The sequence below is a fragment of the Propithecus coquereli genome, unplaced genomic scaffold, assembly GCF_000956105.1.
Source record: "Propithecus coquereli isolate 6110/MARCELLA unplaced genomic scaffold, Pcoq_1.0 Scaffold120, whole genome shotgun sequence".
Lineage (NCBI taxonomy): Eukaryota > Metazoa > Chordata > Mammalia > Primates > Indriidae > Propithecus > Propithecus coquereli.
In genome coordinates, this window is record NW_012136081.1 from 2,875 (window position 1) to 18,232 (window position 15,358).

The 15,358-nt window shown below is 48.9% G+C and overlaps 1 protein-coding gene and 2 pseudogenes across 1 annotated transcript in view; 1 reads left to right on the top strand and 2 right to left on the bottom strand.

Annotated features, from left to right (window-relative positions):
* Positions 1 to 5,727: 5,727 nt before the first annotated feature.
* On the bottom strand, positions 5,728 to 11,703 carry LOC105826677 (annotated as a pseudogene).
* On the bottom strand, positions 5,926 to 6,395 carry LOC105827285 (annotated as a pseudogene).
* Positions 11,704 to 13,471: 1,768 nt separating the features above from the next.
* LOC105827327 (mammaglobin-B-like) overlaps positions 13,472 to 15,358 on the top strand; it is a 3,499-nt gene continuing 1,612 nt past the window's right edge. Inside the window, exons 1-2 of the mRNA XM_012665411.1 lie at positions 13,472 to 13,570; positions 14,877 to 15,064. Of these exons, the coding sequence (XP_012520865.1) occupies positions 13,516 to 13,570; positions 14,877 to 15,064 (243 nt within the window). The 5' untranslated portion in view covers positions 13,472 to 13,515. The remainder of the gene's footprint in view (positions 13,571 to 14,876; positions 15,065 to 15,358) is intronic.

Genomic DNA, 15,358 nt, shown 5'->3' on the forward strand with positions numbered 1-15,358 from the left:
TTCTTTCTGAAATTCTTTTGCACGACCTCATGTCCTCTCTCCGGACTGGTTCAGTCCCTCTGAGTTTCCTATTTCCTCCTATTCTCTGAATCTCCTCCTCTTTCGCTCTGTTGCTTCTGGTCCTGCCCTCCCCGAAGTCTCCCCGCGGTTTGATGCTGTCCTGTCAGGGGTCACCTCAGAGCCCGGTGGGGCCCTTCCTGGGTGCAGGGTGTTTGCAAAACACTTGGGGAGTCCAGAGTCCAGACCAGGCGAAGTGAGTGCTCCAGGTCTCCCCACAATTCCCAGCCGGGCCAGGAATGAGCCCCAGTTTCCTCCTCTCACCCTCTCTAGGGACTCTGGACGTCGCTGCAGAGTAAAGGGGCCAGTCGCAATTTCCTGTACAAGCTGCTGATGGGGTGAAAACTGATTTGCTTTCTTTTATTTCATTTTCCTCTTAGCTCCGTCTGCATCCAATGGCATAATCCAAATCCCCGACTTATTCCCAGAATGTCACCTGCAACATTTGAACAGTTGTACTTCTTCTCTGGACTTATCCTCACTTCTCTGATCTCTGGCAGGGTTCTGACTCAACGACTCACTTCAAAATCTGATTACCCCAAACCTGCTCTTTATCAATAGCCAAGACTAATAAGGCGTTACCCAGTTGGCAGAGAAAATTTCCTATTTTCACATCTGGAACAGGGAATGTCAGCACGCCAGAGACGCTTTGGGAAGTAATGCCTTAATTAAACAAAACCTGAATGAGCGATCAGGAAACCAGTTTTCCAGGCCCAGCTCTGGCCTTTGCACTGAGATCTTGGGGAAGTCACCACCTCCAGGGTCTTACATTTTCTTTGGCACTATTATGGGATGGAAACAGAAAGCTGTGGGCATCCTGTTGGGTCAAACATAAGGGAGCAATGGAAAAAATGATTTTCTTTTCAAAAATTATATTTTTATTCTTCTGCTCCAGCCAATGCGGTGGTCTGTCCATCCCTTGACTCTGCACTGACAAGTTACTTGTTTGCTGGAGAGAAACTGTTGCAGTTACAACTTGCCAAATTTAACCCACCTCAGGAAGATGTTGCAGCCTGGCTGGAAGCGAAGAAATGCACAGATCAGATGTCCTGGGGGCACACAATGGAAATTGGAACAATATTGGTAATTTCTTTCTTCTTTATGCATAGTTAGAGGCTTCTAGTCAGGTGCACAGCATACAATGAGGTCAGCTTGCTGCCCCATGGCGACACAGGTGGTGGGGCACCTGCCTTGTCGGTCACCTCTTGATAGGGTGACCCGGGGCCACAGGGTGGGTGCTACCATTACGCCGGCTGAATTCAGCTCAACTGCACACGGAGTCCTGGGCATGCTCCTCCTCCTCAGGTCACCTGCCTGCCTGCCGTGTTCCCGTAGTGTGCCAAGAAGAAGAACAGTCGGGGCCCAGGCAGGGATGGTGGAGGGCCAAAGGAGCTGCCCTGAGGCCGAGGTCCACTCACGCACTGGGGCACAGTCACTGTGGGGCCCCGTGGGGAGTGGTGGGAGCACTGAACAGGGAGATAAAGGGGTGGGGGGAACCAGAGCCGGCCCTCGGGCAGACACAGGGCTGGCAGGCTGGGCTTCTCTGGTGGCCTGTGCATACCCTGCAGCCCACGCCCTGCCCTGACTCCCCACTGTCCCAACCCTGCCCACGGGGCTCTCCAGATCACAGCCGCTGCACAGAGACCTCGCTGCTTTGTGTCCTGAAGGGCTATGGGAAGCCGAAACGCTTCCATTATGTCTTTCTCAAGAAATCAGGTGTTTCCAGAGGCCGCTGGGCACATGTACCCCTGGGGTTAGGTCGTGAGGCTCAGCTGTAAACGCCCATGGCAGCTGGAGGCCCCGCACCAAAAGGCGCACAGGCCATGAGGCAGAATGCCCACCCTGCCGCGCTGGAAGCAGGGTCCCAGGGTCCCTGGGTCCCTCCCAGCCCCACCCGGCCTCTCAGCCCGTCACCCCGCTGCAGGGAAAGGGAGAGTCCTCACTCCTGGACATCAGGGAAAATCACCACCACTCCGCGCACTTGTGCGCCCTCCCCTCCGCTAGGACCCTGAGCCAGGAGCTTGGGTGACCTCAGGGCTCATTGGCCTGAGGAGGAAAGGCTGTCCCCTCCCTCATGGCATGTGGTGATGATACCAGGTCCAGGCCCTGGTGTCCCCCACACACTGGGCTCCTGCCTCTGCCCCTCTAGTAGCCTTTGGTGGCGGAATTCCATGGTGACCGGGTGTGTTCTCATGCCATCTCCAGGAGCGGCATGGCTGACCTCACCTTCCTTTCCTCTTTCATTTCAGGTGAAAATAGTGGAGAGATGTCAGAAGTAAAGAAGTGAAACCTGTGTTATCCTGGTTTTCACCGTCTTTCAATGACCTTCACTGCAGAATGTGGGGTTTCAACGTCTTGCTTTAATAAATTCCTGTCCTGCACTTCTGCGCTGGTCTTGTCGTGATTCTCCGTCTGGGGCCTTGGGTCGAGGGTGGTTTTCACAATGAAGTGGGTGCTTGCTGTGGGTAGCAGTCAGTTCCAGAGAACCAATGTCCTCTTGCCTACGTGGCCTGAGGTCCAGGCCTCACAAAGGAAATGCTTGGTCGGAAGCCCCCTGCATTACCTGCAGAGTCGCACTCACGAGAGGAAGAGTGAGCACGACAGCGGAGGGTGCACAGGAGCCCAGCGTTGCTGCCAGCCGTGCTCTGAGGGAGCCCAGCCTCACTGGCTGGCCAGGCCCGGGGCTCGTGTCCAGCAGCAGCACGAGTGTGACGTCCCCTCAGAGCCACTGTCAGCCTGCTTGGTGGCCCCTCTCCACTGTGCTTTGACTGCTATGCCATGCCCAGTATAAATTAGTTGCCATTTATCACAATTTTACTTTCCGCCTTGACTGACGCTTTGTCTCGTGCACTGGCTCAGGGCGCCCCTCAGCGCCCTCACGCTCCCCACCGCCGCAGACTGCTGCTTCCCCCCACCCCCGCCCCAGCCCCAGGAACCAGCGTCCAGCTGCCAGCCGGCCACCTCCATGCACGCACTGCGCAGTCATTTCAGAAGCACGATGGAACCCGACACAGTCCGCCCCCCACTGCCTCTTCCTTCCCTGAGCCCCCTCCTGGCCAGTGGACCCAGCGCCCAGCAGGTCACCTGACTCAGGTGACATCCTAGCTTCCCGGCTTAGGGCTGTGGCTGCCATGACAAACAACCACAAACTTGTTGGCTACAAACAACTTATTCTCCCCCACTTCTGGAGGTCAGAAGCCCCCAGTTGGCATCACTGTGGGGAAATCAACGGACCCGCAGGGCTGTGCGCCCTATGGAGGCTGTAGGGAGAGTTCCGCAATGGTTGCCTACAGCCCACGGGGGCTGATGACCCTCCCTGTCTTGGGGCCACGTCCGCCTCCCCTCTGCCTCCAGGAAACATGCCCTTCTCCTTCCTTTCCACGTCAAATCCCCTCTGCCTTTTCCTTAGGAAATACGTGCGTTGGGCTTAGGGAGCACCAGACTATTCCCAATCATCTCCCCATCTCCAAATTCTTAACTTCATCACAGCCGCACAGAACCCTTTTGTCATGTAATACGACATTCACAGATTGCAGGGGTGGAATGTGGGTACTTTTGGGGAGGGGGCATTAGTGGGCCAACCACAGCTCCTGCCCCTCCTGACCTCTCAGTGCAGAAGTCCCCTCTGGCCGCTGCCAGAGCGTCCCGCCTGCGAGTCCCTCCTTCCAGTCAAACGGCCACCATCGCAGTCCAGTCTGCCTCCTTCCCGGCTCAGACCAAAGTCTTAAATTCTGTCCCCTCCTCCGGGAACCCTTCCTGCAATCCGTCCTCCTCATTCACACCAAAGTCGGCCTCCCGCAACGTGAGTGTGAGCCTGATCCTCCCTTCAATAACCAGAAATGACTGGGGGCCACTTGTTCTGAAGTGGTTCCAGAAGACGACTTATTTTTTTCTTGTAAACACACCTTCTTACCATAATGGCCGTTTTTTTTACAATTGGGAAGACAGTATATGACACTTATTAATTAAACATTGCTTTTAAAATCAATCTGTATTTTTAATCACATTGGGAAATACGTACACTTGAAAATAGTACCTAAACGTGTGACATTCACTACCAGTTCAGTCTACCTGCTCCGCCTGGTGGACGCAAGCATTCTCGGAGCTCTTGCCACACTCTGGGAGACCCAGATTGGAGCCATTGCTGGAGGAGCAGTCCACACCCTGGCAGTGCACATGAGGACTTCCAGGACCCTGTTCCTGCCCTCCAGCCTCATCTCCCTCTCCCCTGGGTACTCTGTGCTCCGCTATAGTTGTTTGTATATCATTTCCCCCAAATATAAAGGCAGAGTAATTCAAACTAGCCCTATATCTATTAGCTTATATTTTCTTCTGAAATTAATTTGAATGGGTTATTAACAACTCATACAACACTAGTTTTCTACTGTAGTTTAAGAATCTACCACGTGATGCTCAGGTTTAGACAAATGTTGGAATCACACTGAGCAATGTTTAGTCGATTACGAACTTAAAGACATTCCTGGGTGTTTTATCTCAAACTGTGAACTACGGGTAAAATCTAAAAGGACATACATAATAAAAATATTTTCTAATTTAAAAGACATGTGGTAAATATAAATGAATTAACTGTCAACATTTCCTACTTACACACAAATTGAACAGAATCAGAACAAACACAACGCTTAGGGGAGCTGATTTCTACCCCGGTTTTACCACTTAACAGGAGCAAGATCTTAAGTGAGTCATTCTATTCAAGGATGAATTGAAAATTTACAATGCTTACCTTAGATCCCACCTAAAATCTCTTCAAGGATCTCTTCATATCAACTAGAAGTTGGGGAAAATACAATTTGAGAAATAAAATGACACTGCCCCTAACACATATTAAAACCCAGGTCACTAGCAGTCAGCCCAGACCGTGTCTCAATTCCCAATGATTTAGGTTAGAAGATCCTGAAAGATGACCCTTTATCTCTTATCGCACAACACTCTACCCAGGCTACAGGATAAAAACACAACCTGTCTTGTATGTGGCACCAAGAGACTAATATCTAGGTATGCACAGGATTGACTTTAAAGTTGATTAAAAGAGTATTTCAATTCATTAAAGAAAACAAAGCTTGAAGATGACATGTTTAGTCTACACAGGTTTAACTTACTTTAGTAACCTGGTAAATTTTGAATTGGCTCCTGTTAGTGATACTTTGTATTTGGTGTGGAAACCAAATAAATCAGGCTATTACCTTGACAGTACGATGTTACGTTTGTAAAGCACGAGTTTTATATACAAACAAGCAAACTTCAAAATCTGCTCTGAAGCAGTGAGGCTACATCTTCCAACTGCATTGTGACAGTAAGTGAATGTTTAACCCTAATGGGCCGAATTCACTAGCGGATCCCTCACGAAAAGGCCAAGATTGCTGCTGTTACAGCTACGGTGAAGCCACAGCCGGCCAGCCTGCTTGCAAAAGCCAAACACGGACAAGACCCTTCAGAAGAATACGAGTAGCTTTTATCTTAAATATCCTTTCCTTCTAGGTGACACCACTAGCATTATTAATAAACAGGGCTGATTTGGGGGTAGCTACATAGTTTTAAAGATGCCGTTAATGAACATTATGGATAATTCATGGTGTAGCTGGTTAATACACTTTAGCTGATTTTTTTTATAAGAAGGGGAAAAAACCCAACAAAATTAAGAGTACATCTTCAGTTCATTTGGAAGTCAGCATCCAAGGTAAAAGAATTCTCTGTTGAACTTGACATCACTCCCATTTTCTGATATTCGCCTACTCTCTTCTCAAAGAAGTTAGTCTTTTCTTCCAGTGAAACATTCCCCATAAAGTTGAATGAATTTTCTTTTTTTTTTTTTTTTTAGAGTCCAGCGGCTTTTATTAGTTTTGTCTCCTATGCCATGAATTCATAGGGAACAGGTTCCAGCAGCTCGGGCTTCTTTCCATTGGTTCTCACAAAGTGTGCTTCTCTGGGTGGAGCAGGCTGGCGCTTCAGTTGAACCCAGGTGCCTTTCTCTTTGGCTTCCTTCTTTTTCTGATCATTTTCCCTCACACGTTTCAGGAAGCTATCTCGGCTCTTAGAGTGCTTAATGTGTTCAATACGCACATTAATCCTCTTGGTAAGAATCTTGCCCTTAACTTGTTTGTTTACAACAATTCCAACAGCATGCTGGGTAACATTATAGACTCTTCCAGTTTTGCCATGGTAACATTTGTGGGGCATGTCTTCTTGAACACTACCCATTCCCTTGATGTCTACAATATCACCTTTCTTGTGGCCAAAGGAACAACTCCATGTTTTCTAAAAGGCCTAGAGAACATGTAACACGTGCCTCTCCTCTTTCCCTTTGTGTTTGTCATTTTGGCGAATTACTGGAAGATGGCGGCTCCAGCCGAAAGGAAGTCAAATGGATTTTCTACTCTGAAAACCTTGCTGAAACCCAGTTCCAGCATAAGTCTGTGCCACAAACTCAATGTACCGCCCCACTGAAGTGCAATTTCATCCCAACTGGCTTCACCAGCAAGGCCTCAGTGAGGAACTCCTGTTCTATCCTATCAGCATTGATAATTATTTCTTTTACTCTCTGCTCGGATGGTTTGTGTACCAGATGTTTGGACATCAGGCAGGCAAAGTCACAGTGTAAACCCTCATCTCTGCTAATAAGTTCATAGTAAAATGTGAGGTGGGGCATCAGTCCCCATTTCTTGAGCCAGAACATTGATGCAAATGAACAGGAAAAGAAGATGCCTTCCACTGCGGCAAAGGCTGCAACATGTTGGTAGGCAGCCTCTTTGTCCCCAGTCCAACGCAAGGCCCAATCTGCCTTCTTCTTCACGCAAGGCAGCATTTCAATGGCGCTGAAGAGAAATTCCCTTTCTTTGAAATCTTTAATGTGTCCATAAGCAACTATACATCTCAGAAGGTATGTTTTACGTGGCAATTTGGAAGCCATAGAAACAGTGGGCTTCTGTAATCTGAACTTCTTGGCTGAAACGCTCCACCCAGTTGTCATTTACTCTGCCGTCACTTGCTGCAAAGAAAGCCAGAACACGCGACATAAGGTATCTCTCCTCGACCGGGTGTGGTGGCTCACGCCTGTTGGCTCACGCCTGTAATCCTAGCATGCTGGGAGGCCGAGGTGGGAGGATTGCTTGAGCGAGATCCCCGTCTCTACTAAAAATAGAAAAATTAGCTGGGTGTGGTGGCGCCCCTGGAGTCCCAGCCACTCGGGAGGCTGAGGCAGGAGGATCACTTGAGCCCAGAAGTTCGAGGTTGCTGTGAGGTAGGATGATGCCACGGCACTCCAGCCTGGGCAACAGAGTAAGATCCTGTCTCAAAAAACAAAAATCAAACCAAAACAAAAAATTCTTTAGAACATGTAAATACCAGAAGAAACAGAGAAAGAAGTTGAAAGTGAGGATGGGGCTGGATGGCCTGGAAGGGAAGGAGTGAGGAAGAAGGGCTTTTCATTGGAAGGTTTTCTGTGTTAGTTTTCTTTTCAAACAATGCATCTATATCACCTTGTAAAAATTGAAATTGTGAAAAATAGAAGATGTTTGAAGACAGAAATGAAAAGCGAAGAGAGAGGATAGAGGAAAACAGGCAAAAAAATGGGCAGAGGGGAGATAATTTGGCAGAAAGAAGTTAAGAAGCTGCAAATGGTCTCAGGTCTATTCGGAATCCACCACACCAGACCATAGAGGAGCTGGACGTATTTTGTTGAAAGCATTAATGGATTTCCTTAAGGAATTAATTATCAAGTTGCATGAGAAGACAAAATGTAGAACCGAAGAAAGATACAATGTGTATCACCAAGATGGGATCTTATTATACAACTTACAGGCCTCTAGAAATTCAAAGAAAAACAAAGGGAGGCTTTGAAGAAGAGGTGATGGCTGAGGTGGACCATGAAGGTCCTGGAAGATGAGGATGACAGGCAGGAGGAAGTAAGGCCCTTCAGGTGTGGGGAGCAGCCTGGGCAAAGGCATGGACACGAGACTGAATCCAGCCTCCTGGAGGACAAAGATGCCCACACTCCTGCTGGCATCTTGCCATGCCAGGGGCTCCACTCGCTGTTCACTGAATGTGAGACTCACTCAAACTCCTAATCATATGTCACAAGAGCAAGTGCTTTCAGATATTTCTCCAGCACAGTTTCTCAACCTCATTAGTATTGGCATCAAGGATGAATAATCCTTTATTGTGGGATCTGCCCCGTGCATTGTAGGATGTTCAGCAGCAGTCCTGGCCTCTGGCCCCTTGATGGCAGTAAGACTCCCACTGCAGTCCAGCTGTGACAACCAAAAACTCTCCAGACTACTGTCCCCAGGACTGGATGGAAGTGAGGAGTGTATGTGCCCCTGGTGAGAATCTCTCTCTAGCAGTGGAGGCTTCATAGCAGTTCTCCTGCTTAACTGTTCTAATGCCCCTGTGGATCACTATAGTTGGTGGAAAAATAGTGACATTGAAAAAACTAGAAATTGCTAACTTAATGGAGAAAATTTTGAGTAGATATTTGATGAACCAAATCAACCGTCACGTTGTGTACAGCATTAAACTTTTAAGCACACATGATTGGCAAATGTCAAGTTGAGTAAAGTTCAGGGTTTTGGTAAAGGAGCCAAGGAGAATTAGCCAAGGGCTGACACCCGGCCCTGGCTCTGTTTCCAAATCCGGCTCCTGGTCCCAACTCATTAAGTGCATCCGGGTTAGATGGTATCTACGTAATGGTCACTTTGGGGGCAAAGGGGACTGAGGGGACTCAGGCCCTGGTTGTCAAGGGCCCCACCCAGCCTCCTCCCAGCACCCACCTCTTTCCACCCCAACCCCAAAGTCCTCTTGTGGGAAAGTGCAGAGTTTGTGTTAGTGCCCAGGCGTCCCTGATATCTGGTCTAGTGTTGGCTCTGGTCCCTGCCTTTACTAAAGATTCAAACTGAGATGCACTTCTCTTTCTGGGAAGACTAATATGGCAACAGAATGCAGAATATGCTTGGGAGAGAAGCTATTTTTTAATTATATAAAAAAAACTCCCTGAATAAAGACAAACTCAGAAAAAATCAAGTAAACATGATCAAAATACAGTGCTTTATTTTTAAACCTAAAAGTTTAGCTGGTATCCTGATATGGCTCCTCTGAATTTTAGAGAATGTCAAGTGCAAGCTGAGTTTTCAGTGGTCTCCAACAGTTCTTAGTGGCCCTTGGAGGTTTGTCACAAATACATTTGTTAACTATGTGAAAATAGTGACCAGCAGCGGACATTTAGACAGCACCTACTCTGTGCCAAGCACCATTCTCAGGACTTTACACTTTTTAACTCATTTAGGACTCACAGCAATTCTGGGACTGTTCCCATTTTAAAAGGGACACAGAGCATGGAGTCTCCTGCCCAGTGTTGCACAGTCAGTGAACGGGGAAGCCGGGACGTGAACACAGACTGTCTGGCCTGGGTCCTCGCTCACGACCCATCTGCCATCGGCTCCCCAAGCCCTCCCTTCCCCGGTCCTTCCTGGGAGCCGTGGGAAAGTCCAGCTGGGGGTGGGACCACCCCATGGAATAAGGGATTTTATCTCTTCCTGGCCTTTCACATTTCTGACTCCTCTGGGCACACCCACACCTCCTCATCTTCTGAATTCACCCAAATGTAACCTGCCTGTTCCCCACCCACTGCCTCCCCTGATCCTCTGAGCCAAAGGAAGTCTCTCCCGTTTAAGGGAAGTTCCCTCTCCCTCCTCTGGCCTCCCAGAGCCCTGTCCCTCTCTCTGCCCTTTTCCTGGCACTTCTCCTTGCCTGTCGGGCTCGGAGCTTCCTGGGTGCGTCTCCTCAGGCCTCTCAGAGGTACAAAGGGACACAGGTCTCTTCTGACAATTGAGTTCTCAGGAGAAATCCCAGCGCCGCGATGTGCATCTTCTTGTGCGTGTGGGGGGCAAGGCCTCTTTCCTGGTTGCCGTGGACTCACCATGGAGCCACCGGCCTCTGCTTCCTTCCATCCCATTCCAGAAAGGAGAGGCCAGGAAGCATTCCTCAGTGCCTGCGGTCTCTGCAGAGGAATCACATTGTCCCCTTCACTCAATCCCAACCCCTTGTCGCCACGCACACCCAGGGGAGGTTGGTCTTTGCAGGCTTCTGACAAGTTTGGGGGCACTCGTTGGGAGGTGGTGGGGTGGAGGGATGTGGACTGGACACTGAGCAACCCAGCCGTGGATCTGTGACCTCTGGCCAAGGTCAGGGAGGCCCCTGGTCTAGGAGAGGCCCCAATGACTTGGTAACAGACATCTCACCACCAGCCAAAATGTCCCCAAGACCAGAGGCCTTTCCTAAAGTTTCTATCCTGGGGAAGCAGGTCCCCATCCCTTCTCTAGACGTGGCATAATCTCAAAGAGGAAGGGGTTCACCTCCAAAGACATGTCTGAAGTTGATTTCCCAACAGCCACGTAGGTGAAAGCGGAACTTAGATGAACAGAATGAGGTTAAAAAAAAAGGTTGTGGAGAATCCTCCCCCCACATGATGTGGAGCAGATTCATAGCTGCAACTTAGAAGTAAAAAAAAAACTTAATCGGTATCTAATCTTCAAAAAATTCTTCTCTAGGCTTTCTGTGCAAATGCTCACATCACTGAGAAATATGGCTCTCTAAAAACGTTGCTACTTAATATTTATGGCAAGGCCTTTCAAATGCCAAAAAATATTAGTGTGCTCATACCTGAGGTCTTCTAGGAGCCTGAGGGCAGCTCAAATATCACTCTTTCTCGCCACATACTTTATTTGTCTGCAGAGACACCAGCTCACTCTGGATGGAACATGTGAATGACGGACCTCTGCAGTGTGTTGTCACAGCAGGGCATCGGTAAGTGTCGGTCACACCAGTGTGGGACACTGGAGCATACTAGACTTCTCCAGCTTCTGAACCACACTCAGGGACCTGAGGCAAAGTCCCTTTTTGAAGAGAAAAAGTCACACCAGCAATACAGTACTCTGAGCTTTTTGCTTTTATTCTCCCTGTAAAGGAGGTTTGCAAAAGAGTCTATTCTGGCCGAGTTACTGTTAATTGATTCACCAGAGAACGATCAGGTGTCTGGACAAACATGGAGATGAAAGAAAACAGAACCTCTGTAGAGCGGGTACCCTGTACCTGACGTAGGGTATTCTTTAGATGAAAAAGAAACCTCTGAAGGGGCGTCCGGCTAGTAGGTGACAGGGCAGGTCCATAAGGATGGGAGCACCAGGCAGAACCCCCAGTAAGTCCTGGCCAAAGAGACAGTCTCCTATTTCATTATCACTGCCCTTCTGTTCCCTTTGGAATGAAGGAGTCCAGCCGTGGCCAACTGCATAAAAGTACACATTTCAGTACACGCCGCCTTCTGCTTCCTGTCCTTTTTCTAATCAGGTACGTTCTTGGCAGCTGCGGCTCCAGCTGAGTCATGGAAAGATAATGTCCTGAGTAATCCGGACAGCAAATACCACAGTCGCAGATTAGGAACAGACTCTTCTCTTTGGCTCGCTCATCTGTTCTTTTTTATAAACCTGAGCCGACTTTGTTTTTCTTGTTCATGTTACCTTCACCTGGTCCCTGATTGAACTGGGGATGGGCTTTCTGTCATGTGAGGCTGCCCCATCCCTTTCTTATCCCAGAAGGCGTACCTTCACTGCCTTCTCTTACCTTGCCAAGTGCCATCTGCCCTCGGGCCTCTGCACTTACTGTTCCCTCTGCCCAGAACACTCTTCCCGGATCTGCCCCTGGGTATGGCCGTCCACTCATCCCGCCTCATCGCGCAGGCTGTCTTGGATGTTTGCAGGATGCTCGGCAGTCAGTCTTGATAGCATTCTGCTTGTGCACGTGTTTTTTTTTGTTGTTGTTGAGACAGAATCTCACTCTTTTGCCCAGACTAGAGTGCTGTGGCATCATCCTAGCTCACAGCAACCTCAAACTCCTGGGCTCCAGTGATCCTTCTGCCTCAGCCTCCCGAGTAGCTGGGATTACAGGCATGTGCCACCATGCCCGGCTAATTTTTTATATATATATATATTTAGTTGTCCAGATAATTTCTTTCTATTTTTAGTAGAGACGGGGTCTCGCTCTTGCTCAGGCTGGTTTCGAACTCCTGAGCTCAAACAATCCTCCCGCCTCGGCCTCCCAGAGTGCTAGGATTACACGCGTGAGCCACCGCGCCCGGCCTTGTGCACGTGTTTTGCATTCTTTGCAGCAATTACCACTTTCCGATATCTCTGATTTATTTGTAGGTTTGTTCGTTGCCTTCCTCGTTAAAAGGCAAGGTCAAAGAGCAACCACCTGGTCTAACTCGTTCCTACAACTGAATCTGCAGCAGCAGCTCAGGGCCCAGCTAGCAGGAGAAGCTCAGTCGTTACGTGTTCAACAGTGAACGGGTGCAAGGATAGCAACTGCCATTTAGTCATGGTTGTCCCATATTAGACCACATGATAGAAGCTTTCGTACAGTGTCTGTCACCCTTACAAAAATTCAGCATGGTGGCATTTATACCCTGTCACAAAAGAGAGAAAGAAAAGTCAGAGAGACCAGCAGTGTAACTCGCCCAAAGACTCGTCAGGACTCTATGTTGCCTCCAGGATCCAAACGCACATCCGCACGAGCCAGATCCCACTACCATTCACCGTCCAGCACCGCCTGCCCCACACAAGCAGTTACTCTACTAGTTCACAGCGTCCTGTGAATCCGTGGAAGGAAAACCCCAAAAAGGCAACAAAGAACTCAACAAAAATTGATTCATATATTCATAACGGAGTGAATTTATAAAGTGGAATTAAATTAGTGAGGTAATTCTGATGAAGAAAGAAACAAAAGAGAAAACAAACAAAAACCCCCAACTTTCATTAGAGGTTAGATCTTAATTAGTTTTCTCCAAAACTTGAAACACCTTTCCTGAAAAAAAGGAATGAATGTCTGTGGGTGAGGAAGGTCTGCCTCCCAGAGGATAATTGAGGTATTGCACCTAGCCCAGCTGTCGGATCATAGAGGAGGGACAGACACGGAGGTTACCAAGCTCTCTGCACCTTGAACAATAAGGAGAAGAGGAGGAAGACGATGAAGAGGAGCAGGAGAAACAAGAGCAGAAGAAGGTAAGGAGGAATAGACGAAGCCCACAATAATAATAACAACGGCGATGACAGCACAGGCTCACACTGTTGGATTTGTTTTAGAGTTTGGAAAACACTTTCGCATCCATTTTACCTAAAGCCACGTGTCATTACTGCAGTCCCCAAATTGTCATGGATCCAAAAATCACTGCCTTCTTGGTTTCTACACACTGGCTGGCTGGGTTCCCCTGGGTGCACACGATTGTTTCCTGGTCCCGTGCCAGGCCGAAACTCTGACTCATCCCCTCATTCCTGGGAGGGATTGGGGTGCCTGCCTGGGGAATAAATAGAGCAGTTCTGGGAGCCCAGCTCCACAGTGACTTCCTCGCTCCCTGCCACACACGACTGGACAGCCGACAACAGCAGCCCCACCATGAAGCTGCTGATGGTCCTCCTGCTGGTCGCCTTCCCCCTCTACTGCTCCGCAGGTGAGCCCCGTGCAGGGACAGCCTGTGGGCTGGGGGCATTGCCTATTCCCTCTGGAAGAACTCTGGGTCCCCAAGCCCCAGCACAGGGCAGCCCCAGGACAAAGGGTCTATGTGCAACAGACCTCAGGATGACGATTAATTGCAGGCAACCAAACAGGGAGTGCCCTCATGGACTTTGCCCCTCACAGGAGCTGCAAGTAGACTCTCATTGCGTTCAGGGTGTCCCACCAGCGTCACAGCGACCCTGAAAACCAACATGAGTCTCAGGATCAAATATTGGAATTAGCTGTTTCAGTGGGGAAGGGAAAGATATAACCGAAGGCCCTATGGCATCTGCATCCAGAAACCATGAAACAGTCATGAGTCTCCTGAAACGGGGGAGGGAAAGGGAAACCTCCCAGAGAGAAGGCTCACGCTGCAGTGTGTGACCCACCGTCTCTCGCCCTGCGGGTGTCACTCGGCATTTGCAGGGTTGATCCGAGCCCTTCTGGGATGCCCTCAGCTCCCAGATACTTCCTGCTCCAAGCAGACCGGGGAGGAGAACACATGGCCTCTGGGGTCTCCCTCAAGCAATGAAGATGGGGACAGGAAAAAGCCCTGGGAGCCGGAATGTGGGCAGCACTTGCACAGCACGTAGGAGGTGCACCCTGTGCGATCCCACTAAGCCCATTTACACACCCACCTCTTTTCTTCCCGGAGTGGGTGCAGACGGGGAAGCAGGCGATACAGTCAACTACATAGAAATCGCACGGCCCAGAGTACAACCAGCTCACGGGAACCCAAGGCCTGAGCTCTTTCCCCTCCACCATAGGGACGGCAACAGCAGATCACTTCACAAACAAGAAGTTCTGTTTTATGTTCCTTGTTGTTGCAGACAATATTGAGAGTCAAGTCAAGCCAGTGGACAATATTCTAGACCCAATACTTCTGTGATGCATGGAAATCCTACCTGATGCTCTGAACGATAACAGGGAATCATTGCATGACTTTAAACCAAGCAATACCAGATAATGTTTAACATGTTGCACCAAGTCAGAGCATCTCGATTCCCAAGCGTCCTCATTAACCAAGGAGACATAGGGTTCACCTTCTCTGGGTTTGGGAGGTAGTAGAAGAATATGCAGGACTTATAGGGGACCCCAGAGCCTACGTTTACTCTCCTGGACTTGAGAACCCTAGACCACGCACCATACTCTTTCTGAATTTCAGTCTCTGCTGGGATGTACACAGAGGACTGACACAGGTATGTTCTAAAATGGTTGCACACTTGTGGTGACGAGCCCTTGTCGTTATGCTCTGTTCTCAGGTTCTGGCTGCCGAAGACTCGAGGACATAATTAACAAGCTATTGGATAAAAACATGTCCGTGTCTGAATTCAAAAATGACTTGAGAGAGTTTATACACCATCATTACAGCTCAGAGGCCGTTGGGGAGTTTAAACAGTGTTTTCTCAACCAGTCAGATGAAACTCTGAAAAATATTGGATCGCTGATGGTAATTTTGGCCTTCTCTCATATGCCTTTTAACTGACCAGGAACAAGTAGGCTCTAAATTTGGCACCAGTGATGCCAAGCAACTGGTGAACTAGCTTTTTTAACATATCACTTAATTTAAATGTGTCTCTAGGCTGCTTCGCCACCTCACTTTGAGAGTCTTCAGTGAATGATAAATGGAAAAGGCAAAAGAGAGAAAAGAAACCTCCAAAAATGGCTGAGCTACCCCTCAGCTCTGCACAATATACACAAATGGACACTCACATAGACACACGTACACACAGAGACGCGCGCA